Below are 12,081 nucleotides of genomic sequence, written 5' to 3' on the forward strand. Positions count from 1 at the left end.
CCCTTGGTGTAGAGAATAAGAGATACCGCTCGTCGTCAGTGAAATCCCGTAGTTGCGCTCAAAATAGACCTTTTCTTCGCTATCAGTCATGGAGCGTAGCCCTTGGGGTAGTGAATAAAAGTCTCGAGTAGATCCGCCCTGGTTGTGTTTCTTTCATTTCTGGAGAAATACAATTAATTACATCCCGATACCGTATAGCAAGTCATTTCACTTCGCGAGGTCATCCTTAGTATCCATTTCGTCAGTTCTGGTTGGCGCATTTTATTGAGCAACCTTTGATTTTTTTCACTGTACCCGGTATAAACTTTACAAAGTGCTCGTGACCGGATAGAATTTCCCGAATGTATATTTGCTGATCGATTCGCTCATATTTCATACCTACACATATTTCCGTTGTTCATATAATCAGTTTCCGAAGGTGTGAATAAACTGGTACATAATTTGATTTTGACTACTTCGTTATCGCTACCACCCTAGTTAACAGCGAACTCTGTCTCCGACTAGCAGCTACTCTGGTAGGTTTGCTATTCTTCCTAGTGAAAAGAATCGCTGGCGCTCGAGATAAGTTTTCTCCGAGGAAACCACGTTACAAGTTTTTACCAAAAAATCTTATTTTTCATATGGAGTATCCAGTATATTTCAACATATCTAAATTTATTTTTAAACTTTAAGATGATATAGTATTCTGTAGATCCATTCTGAAAGTTCTGAATAATTTTTTTCTTTGAACAAAATCATATAACTATGTCAGTTCTTCAAAAGAAAGTGGTGCAAAAAATCACACAACTTCACAAAAGTTATGGAAGTCCAAAAGAGTGTTTCATAAATTTCCATTTTTTTCATCAATTTTTTTAATGTGTTGACTCACTTATCTAACTCATTTTTTGGCCATTTTTAGTATTTGTACTTTGTAACAAAGGTTCTAGGTCTTCTTGTCCATTTTTGGAGGACAGTTAATTATAAATTTTCATTTAAGTTGCTCCTTTATTCCCTCACTTATGAAATTCTATAGCCATAGTTGAAAATATTATAAAACTGGAATGTATAAAAGAAGTACACAAAAATAAACAATACGAATTTGACATAAGTCTTTTAATGTTTATCTGTTGGGAGAAAGCAAATCCAACTGAAGGTCTCTGAAGCCCAATTTTTTTCGAAATAATCTCTAGTATTTTGGTTACAGAATAGGTTATACTAAGTTTGAACATACATGATTGTTGCGAGTATATATACATATAGGGAAGTAACATTAGTACGTTAAAATATAAGCGACATATTCCTGAGACAATTTTTAAGAAAAGAAGTCTATATGAACTTCTGTCCGGAATTTTTAGTTGAGGGATTCTTTTCAAGAAGGAATGCAGAGGGGGAAAATGAAAATATCAATGCTTAAAAATAACCTCATATATTTACAGTATAGTTCATTACTGAAAATTGTTACTTGCTATTTGAATGGACAGATTTTCCACGACTATTTAAGTATCGTTTATGCTTGTAACATGTCCCCACCTGTTACCAGTTTTCCAATGAATTATTCATATTCACATGAGTGACATTAATATCTCGTTGATGTTCAAATGAATAGAGTAAAAATGTTTTTTGAGGACATTTTTTGTACTTGCAGCATACTCACACAGATGACACTTGTGTTGCCTAATCCCTAATTTTCAAATGAACATATTTCACGTGATACTCAAGTCTATTCTTAACACTCGAACCATATTCACATAAGTGACATTTGTATTTCTTAATATTCATATGAACAGAGTTGACATGTCGCTGGATAATACTTTTATCATTTGTGTTCCTTAATTTTCAAATGAACAGTGTCAAAATGCCTTCGAAGAGTATGTTTTTTACTCGCAGCATATTCACATAAGTTGCATTTGTGTTCCTTAATTTTAAAATGAACTGATTTTATATGTCTTTCAAGGTCACGCTTAGCACTCCCAGCATATTCACATAAGTTGCATTTGTGTTCCTTAATTTTCAAATGAACTGATTTTATATGTTTTCCAAGAACATTTTTTTCACTTGAAGCATATTCACATAAGTGACACCAGTGCGTCTTAATTTTCAAATGAACAGATTTCACGTGACTATCAAGTGTCTGTTTTGCACTCGTAGCAAATTCACATAAGTGACATTTGTGTTTTTTAATATCCAAATGAACAGAGTCAAAATGCCTTCGAAGAGTATCTTTTTCACTCGCAGCATATTCACATAAGTTGCATTTGTGTTTCTTAATTTTCAAATGAACTGATTTTATATGTCTTTCAAGGGCCTCTTTAACACTCCCAGCATATTCACATAAGTGACACCTGTGCGTCTTAATTTTCAAATGAACAGTGTCAAAATGCCTTCGAAGAGTATCTTTTTTACTCGCAGCATATTCACATAAGTTGCATTTGTGTTCCTTAATTTTCAAATGAACTGATTTTATATGTTTTTCAAGAACATTTTTTTCACTTGAAGCATATTCACATAAGTTGCATTTGTGATCTTTAATTTTCAAATGAACTGATTTCACATGCATTTCGAGATATTTTTTTTCACTTGAAGCATATTCACATAAGTGACACCTGTGCGTCTTAATTTTCAAATGAACAGTGTCAAAATGCCTTTGAAGAGTCTGTTTTTTACTCGCAGCATATTCACATAAGTTGCATTTGTGTTCCTTAATTTTCAAATGAACTGATTTTATATGTTTTTCAAGAACATTTTTTTCACTTGAAGCATATTCACATAAGTTGCATTTGTGATCCTTAATTTTCAAATGAACTGATATTATATGTTTTTCAAGAACATTTTTTTCACTTGAAGCATATTCACATAAGTGACACTTGTGTTCCTTAGTTTTCAAATGAACAGATTTCATGTGAAGATTAAGGGTTGTTTCCAAATGTGCAGCACATCCAGAAATGTAACATTCTTGTTTCTTCCCTCTATCCAGATGAACATGCTCGACATGCATTAGAAAGTCCCTTTTTCTGCTAGTAACATACTCACATAAATGACACTTAATATTCGAATGAACAGATTTGATATGTAACGCAAGGTCTTTTTCATCATTGGTCTCAAAATCACACATATGACACTCTTGATTGTTGATAGTCACAGGAAGAGCTTCATCATTCTCTATATCAAATATTTGAGGCGTTTCTTTGGTAAAAAAGGCAGGTGATTGATTTGCATCACCTTCTCTAATTAGGGAGTTTGGGTTAATTTTTTCATTTTCAATTATATATTCTTCTCTATCGTGAACACCTTCTTCGTCTATAAATTGTTCACAAGTGTCCAAAACTCCTAAGTTAAACATATCAGATTTTATGCCTGTTGCTAATACTGGAGGCATTTCTTCGTTAAAAGAGGCAGGTGATTGATTTGAATTGTCTTCAATAAGTAGGGAATTTGAGTTCATTTTTTCATTCTCAATTATATATTCTTCTCTGTCATGAACTCCTTCATTGTCTATAAATTGTTCGACAAATTCTAAGATTTCTGATTTGACATGACATTTCTCGTCATATTTACTACAGTATGTATGATCGGTATGTTCATATTGTATGGGTTCATCAAGATATTTTTCTTCCCTTGCACCAACCAAGTGACATTTAGGAAATTCACACTGGTCCAAGTGAACCGGTTCAGATTTGATGGTCGTGGGATCAAATACTTGAGAGATTTTTTTGTTGAAAAAGGCAGTTGACTGATTTGCATCAACTTCTACATTTGAGAAATTCGTGCAACTTCCTTCGTTCTTTATTACAAATTCTTCTCTATCGTAAACTCCTTCTTCATCTATGAAGTGTTCGCATATGTCTATGATCTCTGGTTTTTCTTCTAACTTCACTCTGAAATAAATTAGACTTTCTGAGTCAATTGAATAAAAGGGCATAGCTGGGCACCGTTAATCAGACAATCAACTTCGTTAATCGCTCGTCCGTTACTAAAAAAGTTGACTTCGTTAAACGTTAAAGCGTTACTTTTGGAATAATTTAGCCCAAGTTAACGTTAATCGTTAACACCATATCAGAAATGCTCCTCAATTGGGTTATCACTGCTTATGCAAGTTTAAACTGAATAATTATGAGTTTCATTCATGATTTTTTCAAATTCACCGCGGAAACTATTCAAAATCATCCTTCAAATATGGGGTTTTAAAATTTAAATCGCTCTGTGCGGAGTTTACGATTTGGCAACAGCGCATACAAGAAAATGAAAAGAACAATGCCCGATCAGCTTGTTTATAAAATAACAGCTGTTTATTTACAGGCGCGTACTTACTGGCGAGCCCCAACAGCAACCGACCATAAAAATCCCATAAAGTTTCACGACCTTCCTCGTTCTTCGCAGACTTCATAGACAGCCATCTTTGTCTATCTCATCAAGATAATGCATTTGTTGTCCTTTATTATCAAGGCATATTACAGTCGATGTTGCCAGCTTGTGCAATTCTCACAAAACGCTTTGAACTTTGAATACTCATTTTTGTTTTTCATTTTTAAGTGCATAAAATGATTTTTTTGGGAAATGGTTATTTCAACCGTTTATTCCCTATTATCCAGTTTAAACTTGAATATGCTGTGATAACCCAAATTGAGGAGAATTGCCCATTAATGGGTCACATGAAAGGAAGAGTAAAAAAAAATAGAAATTTTCAAATAGTGTTTAATTCTGAGTACCTATTTCAATCTCATATGGATCATTATGAACTATGTAACTAGTTTTTAATAGGAAATAAAAGGGTTCAATTCGAGATTTTTTTTATCAAGACTCTCAAAAGAAGAAACATCTAGATTGGACATTGGCTTATGGCTTGATGGCAGTAAAGCAGTACACACAAATATCCTCCAGGAAATATGATGAAACTCCAATATTAAATTCCAAAATCAATTCAAATTTTTTCTTGGTAACTATGCATAGCGCCCACTTACAGGTCCATGTTCATAAATTTTAAAATTATGAAATCATCATTGTGGAGAGGTATTTACAATACAGTTTAATCAAACAAAAATTCCTGTGAATATGCATCCATATAAACGCACAAAATCCACAAAAACAGCATAAAATCAACCCAAAAAGCCTTAGGCCCGTTTGCACCAATACCCCTTAAAATGATTACCTACTTGACTAAGTGTCGTTTAAAGTTAATGTTAAAAATTGGAGGAATTTTTAACCCAACTCTACCACTCGGTGCACAACTCTATCAACTCAGGCTGTGGTCCGTATATACACTTTGGTTTCTTCTGGTTAGTAAGTGGGCGGTCCGTAAATGACAGTTCATATCTCTCACCAGAGTAACCGCTCTGGTAACTTTCGGTTACCAAATGTGTATATACGGACCGTACGCTCAGTGACTACGTTTATCGTTACATGCATATCGTTACATTTATTATTTGTGTTCTGTGGTTACATGCTTCTGTGAACGTGACCTTTAAATCGCTGTCAATCAGCTGTTCAAAAAAAAACCGGTGGAACCTGTTGAATCTGCTCAATTCAATTCATTCTTCTTAGATTGTTCATTCGCTCAAGTGAATTGGAACTTGGTCTAAATTCTTAACGTGAATTTTCAGTGCACTCTCAACTTTTTCAGTCAGCTCAAATCTAATAATACTATTTTATATTATAATAATCAATCGATCAACATCTCAAAAAGGTACAGTACTTTTTTCACTCAACAAAGAATGTAATCATTTTTTGCATGTGTCACGTTAGAATATCATTCTACATAATTTTCCTCTCAACATTCACTCCATCGCTATGCATTTTCTCACAATTACATTTGCAATATTCTGCTCTACATCTCTCTATCATATTTGCATGTATATTTTCTCAATTTTCTCCAAATCTCTCAATCAACCACGTGCTCAATGTACCCAACTGCTTCAACCTCCTCAAAATGCATCGATATTCCATTCGCTTAAAATCACATCACCTCGAAGACCACTAACATTTTAATTTCTCCAATTTTAGCACCAAGTTCACATTTCACACCACTCTATTAGAAGCTTATATACTTGTATTCTCTCTCATTTTGTATATATGTCATCTCAGATTAACTTTACACCTCTTACGATCAGACTTCTCAGGCCTCTTAAGTTTCAGGTACCTCTACGCTCAAGTGGGACACTTCGAAGGCTTCTCATAGACCAGATCGAGATCCATCTTACTACACTCAGAACTCTGAATAATGGAATACACTCAATCAACTCTCTTGGACAGACTGGTTTGTGAAAACGCTCGAGGAGGTCCAACCTGATTTCAACTCAATAAGTATAATTTAGTCTAAACTTTTGCATGACTCTATTACCTGAAACTTATGATACCTTATTTCTTTTCTCTAACGTTATGAACTGCTCTTCTTGTTTCATCTCAATTATGAATACTGTTCATTAATTCTTTCTACGTTTACAATATTTCATTTCTCTACATTACATTTGTAACACAACTCACCTCAATTTATGTACTCTCATAAAACACCCTCTGCTTTTCTAATAGATTTGCTATTCCTGTAAGCGTTGGTAATCATCTCTCTCATTCTGCCTCATTACACCTGTCTCACTACATTACATATCTCTAACTTCTCAATTTGTCACTGCAACCTTCTGTTTTTCTGATAGCGAGACAGTTTATGAAATCGTAAACTCTATCACTGTAAACGTTGTGCTTGCATGATGACATTCACATCAATTCATAACTATCAAGCTCAATTATTATGCAACTCAAAGTACATAAACACGTTTTGATGTAGATCTATCTCAATTCTCTCAATTCTTATCAAACACATAATAATTGATCTTGTTACACGATACATGAAATTCACTCAACCTGCTCTTTCTCTCAAGCAAATACAACGTTGATTTTCTCATTGAAACATTACTCTCAAATTCTCTCAATAACTTCTCAATAATTGTAAATAGGTTCACTCTGTTTAGATGTTGTATATAATTTTACTTCATGCGAGTGTCTATTTATTATGTGACGTGTTTGATATACAATAAAGATCTTATTTTACCATCTCCAACTCAATCATTTGGTAACAGTCCACTTTTAAGTAATTGCCAAAAATCTCAACACCCAGATTTTTGAACAGTTAAGGACGCTTAATTTTATTCCCACTTGCACGACTGTGGCCTAACAGAATCTTAAGTAAGGGGCCCTTAAGTTTTTATATCTAGTGATATTTCTGTTTTTTATTTTGGTGCAACTTCATCCTAGTCCAATAAAGCCATTTCATTGGTTGGACGGTTGCCGATGATCGTTGTCATTTCATTAAACTAACTTTATTATCCTGTCAGTCAGTGTCAAATAAATTATTATAATATTATCAAAGAGTAGCAACTTTTTGTTTTTGAATTAGCATTAATATTGATAATGATAAGGATTGTCAAATAAAAGGTACCTAAGTTTACATAAGTACAACATTTTCTTTGTAAGGTCTTGTGTGAATTTGTTTTATTTATGTTGAATAGGAACGTGAAGAAAATGTCCTTATTGCCCTTGTTAGTACGAATAGGGTGAATAATTCCCAAGCAAGTGGTGGTAATTTACGAAGGACACTCAACTTCTTAACAGAAGAAAAGAGTTTGTTGCTAACTATAGTATGATTTGTGACACCAAATTGAAAATTAAAAAAGACTGATGGCATTACAATAAAGGCAAAAGAAAAGGATTGGTATTCAGTAATTAATTCATTCAATTTTCGAAATCCATCAATAATGGGAAGTTCTGCAGCCAGTTCAACAAATTATTCTAGGTTAGAATCCCGCCCTTAAATATCTAAGTGGTCATTACAGGAGCGCTTAAATATAAGGCTAGCTTTAGCCATTCAAATGTCACTTAACAGTTGGTGCAACGTAATTTGAGTTAAGGGTTCATTTTAAGGGACACTTAACACTAAGTGCGTTTGGTGCAAACTGGTCTTTTAGAAACCTACGTCGACAACAAACTTAGACATTTACCGATCATGCGTTGCATACGCTAATTCGTATCTTCCATACGATTAAAATCTGAGACAAATAGCGCAGGACCTTATTCCGTTACCGCATAACCACCCATATCTCTCTAATATATTATTAGGTCTATGAAGGACCAGTAAATGTCAAAGTCATCTGAGTTCACTCTTAACAGAGTACCACAGTGATCCGTACTGGGACCTCTGTTGTTCCTTCTTTTTATCAATGAGCTTCCCTTTAGTCCAAGAGATGTTTTGTTCAGTTTTTGTACACAAAACATCATTTTAAAGATGGGTTTGATAATCTTGTTTGCTGATGACACGTCTTTTGCAGTTAGGGCTTCTTCTTTCGAGGAGCTTCAAATATTGTGCGACTTCATATTTGATGAGATGGTGCCGTACAGAAAATCTTGTAATTAACATTGAAAAGACGGAATTTACCAGTGGATACATTTGGTAAGGAACTCATTCTTGGCCACCTGAATACTCTTACCGCATCTAAGGATTGTGTTAGATTTCTTGGAATTTTTATGGATGGTAATTAGAGATAGTTCAATCATATTAATTTGGTCTGTAGCAGATTAAATATCTCGTTCTTTGCTATAAGTGGAGTAGAACACTAGCTTTCCCACTGTCATCGTTGATCAATATCTATTACAGCTTGGTGTTTGGTCATTTATCTTACAACATCCTTCTTTGGGGAAATTTTTCAGTAGATGATAGGGTCTTCATTGTCCAAAAGTGGATTTTGCGCATGATCTATAATATAACTCCAAGGTCGTCTTTGTAGACCAGTTTAATAACAAAATAGTATTCTCAAACTGTCTTGTATTTTTATTCTTGAAACTTTATTATATGTATATTAGGGAGGAAGAGAAAAGCATCACAAAATAATCATAATTCATAACAACCATACTCGAAGTGGAGGAGTACCGAAAAACACAGGACAGTAAAGGACATAAAATTGTTTAACCATTTACCTTGCCTTATTCGATCTCTGAATCTCAGAGAATTCAATACGACTAATTCAGTTGAGTTAACAAATCCGGCATAATGGAAACACAATATGTAAATGTAAATACTCACTCATCAATGACAATATCAGCATCTTCAATAACAATACAATGTTCACCCATATCTATTTTTGGTAGTTGTGGATCTGGATTTAAATGATGAATATTAAAATCGGTAAGCACTCTATTTAATTTAAAGTTCTTCAATACTGGTTATTTTTTACGTTGTTTATATCCGTATGATGAGAGGTTAAAAGCATAGACCTAATAGTTTATTACTAGATCTATGGTTAAGATTCTTTGAGAAAAACCATAGATGTCTCTGAGAAAAACTATGGAGAGTAGAGAGAAGGAGAACGATCGCCGTCCCCGAAAACGGGGAACGTAGGCTAGAGTCGCTGCGATCGCTACGTTTATCAATAAGGGGTGGGGATTTTAGCGTCAATTTTAAATGAATAGCCGTCATTTTATTTTAGATTATGTGTCATCGTGGTTTTTCTGATTATTTTTGAAATACCTTTCTTCAAATCTATATTAAATATGAGTTCTCTGAATTATATGCAATAAAATACAAGTCAAATTATAGAGGGTACTATGTTATCAGCTTTATTCATTCACAAAAAATGACGAAATCAAATGAAATTCAAAAGAAATCACGGATCAAAAAAATTCTACCTACGTTGGTTTATCATTGTTTATTAAAAACAGGTATATCAGTTGCTTTACTGTTATCTTCAAAATTTGTAATGAACCCCAGTTTTCTGAGGAAAATTAGAATTCATTTTAGTGCATTCCTTTCGTTTTACATTTCCGTCTTTGAAAATATTCAGTACGTTCATTCCGATAGGCAGAGTAAATGTAAAAAACCGTTTATCTGTGTTTGAGGTTGTTTTTCTTGCATGCCGTTGAAGATTTCGACGTTTTTCTGATGTTGATATGCGATAAACCGGAGCTGATGACGTTTTTCACTCTTGTCGCATTCTGGAATTTTCAGATTTTTAACGTGTGGGGGGATTTGCCTTTAAAAGCAGATTTTCCCCCGCGACGGTTACTTTTGCTCGTTTACTTCAGTACTTCGACTTTTGACTTTTCGCTCTTAGATTTCAGTTTTGACGTGGTGACTTCTGCTTTTGATTCAGTTCTTTTACTTCAATTAGCTTATGCTCCGTATTTTCTGAGTTTCGCCGTTTAAGAAGAATTTTGTGTTGCATCAGTGCGTTTAAGAATTAATTTTTAGTTTTTTTTCTTTCCTTTGATTTTCCGCGAGTGCCTGAAACAAAGGAGGTAGGTCCCCGTCTGTACCGTTGAGTTTCTTTGTTAGACCTACACCGGTTGCTTCTTTTGACACTGATGTACTGTATCGCTTTCTGTTATATTTTATCGTACTTTACCCTGTTTCGCGAGTCTGACTTTTCCCTTCGCTATCAGTCATTGCGCGTAAGCCCTTGGGGTACTGAAGGGAAAGTCCCGTCAACCCCCCTGTCCGCGTTCCGCGTCACAAGCGTTGAATCCGAAATCTCTTCTTTTCTATCAGTCATGGCGCGTTATAGCCCTTGGGGTAGAGAATAAGAGATACCGCCCGCAGTCAGTGAAATCCCGTAGTTGCGCTCAAAATAGACCTTTTCTTCGCTATCAGTCATGGTGCGTTATAGCCCTTGGGGTAGCGAATAAAAGTCTCGAGTGAACCCGCCCTGGTTGTGTTTCATTTCGGGAGAAATACAATTACATCCGGATACCGTATAGCAAGTCCTTAGTATTCATTCCGTCAGTTCTGGTTGGCGCATTTTTATTGAACCTTTGATTTTTCACTGCACCCGGTATAAACTTTATAAAGTGCTCGTGACCGGATAGAATTTCCCCGAATGTATGTTCGCTTATAGATTCGCTCATATTTCATACCTACACATATCTCCGTTGTACATATAATCAGTTTCCGAAGGTGTGAATAAACTCACTATACATAATTTGATTTTGACTACTTCGTTATCGCTACCACCCTAGATAACAGCGAACTCTGCCTCCGACTAGCAGCTATTCTGGTAGGTTTGCTATTCTTCCTGAAAAGAATAGCTGGCGCTCAAGATAAGTATTCTCCGAGGTGACCACGTTACAAATTATATACATTTCAATATAAATTCGCAGTGAGAAGTAGTACACATCAAGACAACAAAAGGTAACAATCTCAGATTTAAAACTTAGGCATTAGAGTACATTCCGTTTCCATTGTTCAGTTGAGAACCGTTATAAACGATATATTATGTTATGCCAACAAAATTTTTCAAGAATATCTACTTCTGAACCTATAGTTTTATTGGTTAGAAATTCTTATTCAGAAGAGTCCACTTCTCACGAGGGATGACAATTTCGATTTCTTTCATAATGACTCCATCATCTTTTTTGATATCTTCATCGCAAAAGTGCTCTTGACACACAAATTGATTCAGAGTAGATTCATGAGGTAAGGTTTTTTCCAATTTTCTCTCAAAAATGCACTCGGAAATTTCATCTCTTCTCCTTTTCTTTCCGATGCCAAAACACTCTTACACTAGCGCACTCTTCAACATTTCACCATGGTTGTTCTCTTATCAAAAATTGAAAACAATAATATTCTAATCATCTGTCACCAGGAAGACAATAGACGTTTTCGGAAACTTACTCGGGTTCATTCGATCCCTAACCTTTGCGTTCGTTTACCTAACCCGAACATCTAACCCGTGTTCGGAAAGTACGGTGCTGCTACCTCGATCACTGACTCGGGTTGATTTTCCGCAACCCTACACAAAAGCAGGGTCGTTCGAATCGCTAGAGTCACCGCATGCGCACTGCAGTTTTGTATCTGAAAAACGCGGGAATAAGCTTTCTACTCTTATTCTCAATATTTATTAATTTCTAAGCAAGATTGCAAGAAGATTCTTACGACTTTTTCTTATAAACTCTGTTTCTGCATCAATAAAATGTGAAAAGTTTATACTTAATTTGAATGACGTTTTGGTTATGTTATTCTCACGACTGACACTTCCAAATCCTAACTAGGGCTGTGGTCCGTATATACACTTTGGTTTCTTCTGGTAAGTAAGTAAGTGGGCGGTCCGTATATATCGAATTCCTGTC

At 34.9% G+C, this 12,081-nt stretch overlaps 1 protein-coding gene across 3 annotated transcripts in view; it reads right to left on the reverse strand.

Annotated features, from left to right (window-relative positions):
* Positions 1-1,389: 1,389 nt before the first annotated feature.
* The window catches only part of LOC123307488 (zinc finger autosomal protein-like), an 85,117-nt gene continuing 74,425 nt past the window's right edge, over positions 1,390-12,081 (reverse strand). The window contains exons 1-3 of one of the 3 annotated variants that reach the window (XM_044889816.1): positions 9,044-9,232; positions 2,622-3,854; positions 1,390-2,360 (exon numbers count right to left, since the gene is read on the reverse strand). In XM_044889816.1, the coding sequence (XP_044745751.1) occupies positions 1,796-2,360; positions 2,622-3,854; positions 9,044-9,093 (1,848 nt within the window). In that variant the 5' untranslated portion in view covers positions 9,094-9,232 and the 3' untranslated portion in view covers positions 1,390-1,795. Of the gene's footprint in view, positions 2,361-2,582; positions 3,855-9,043; positions 9,233-12,081 lie in introns of those variants that run through there. The other 2 variants (XM_044889817.1, XM_044889819.1) reach the window with 2 other exon arrangements.

Source organism: Coccinella septempunctata, chromosome 2 (assembly GCF_907165205.1).
Source record: "Coccinella septempunctata chromosome 2, icCocSept1.1, whole genome shotgun sequence".
In the NCBI taxonomy this organism is placed as follows: domain Eukaryota; kingdom Metazoa; phylum Arthropoda; class Insecta; order Coleoptera; family Coccinellidae; genus Coccinella; species Coccinella septempunctata.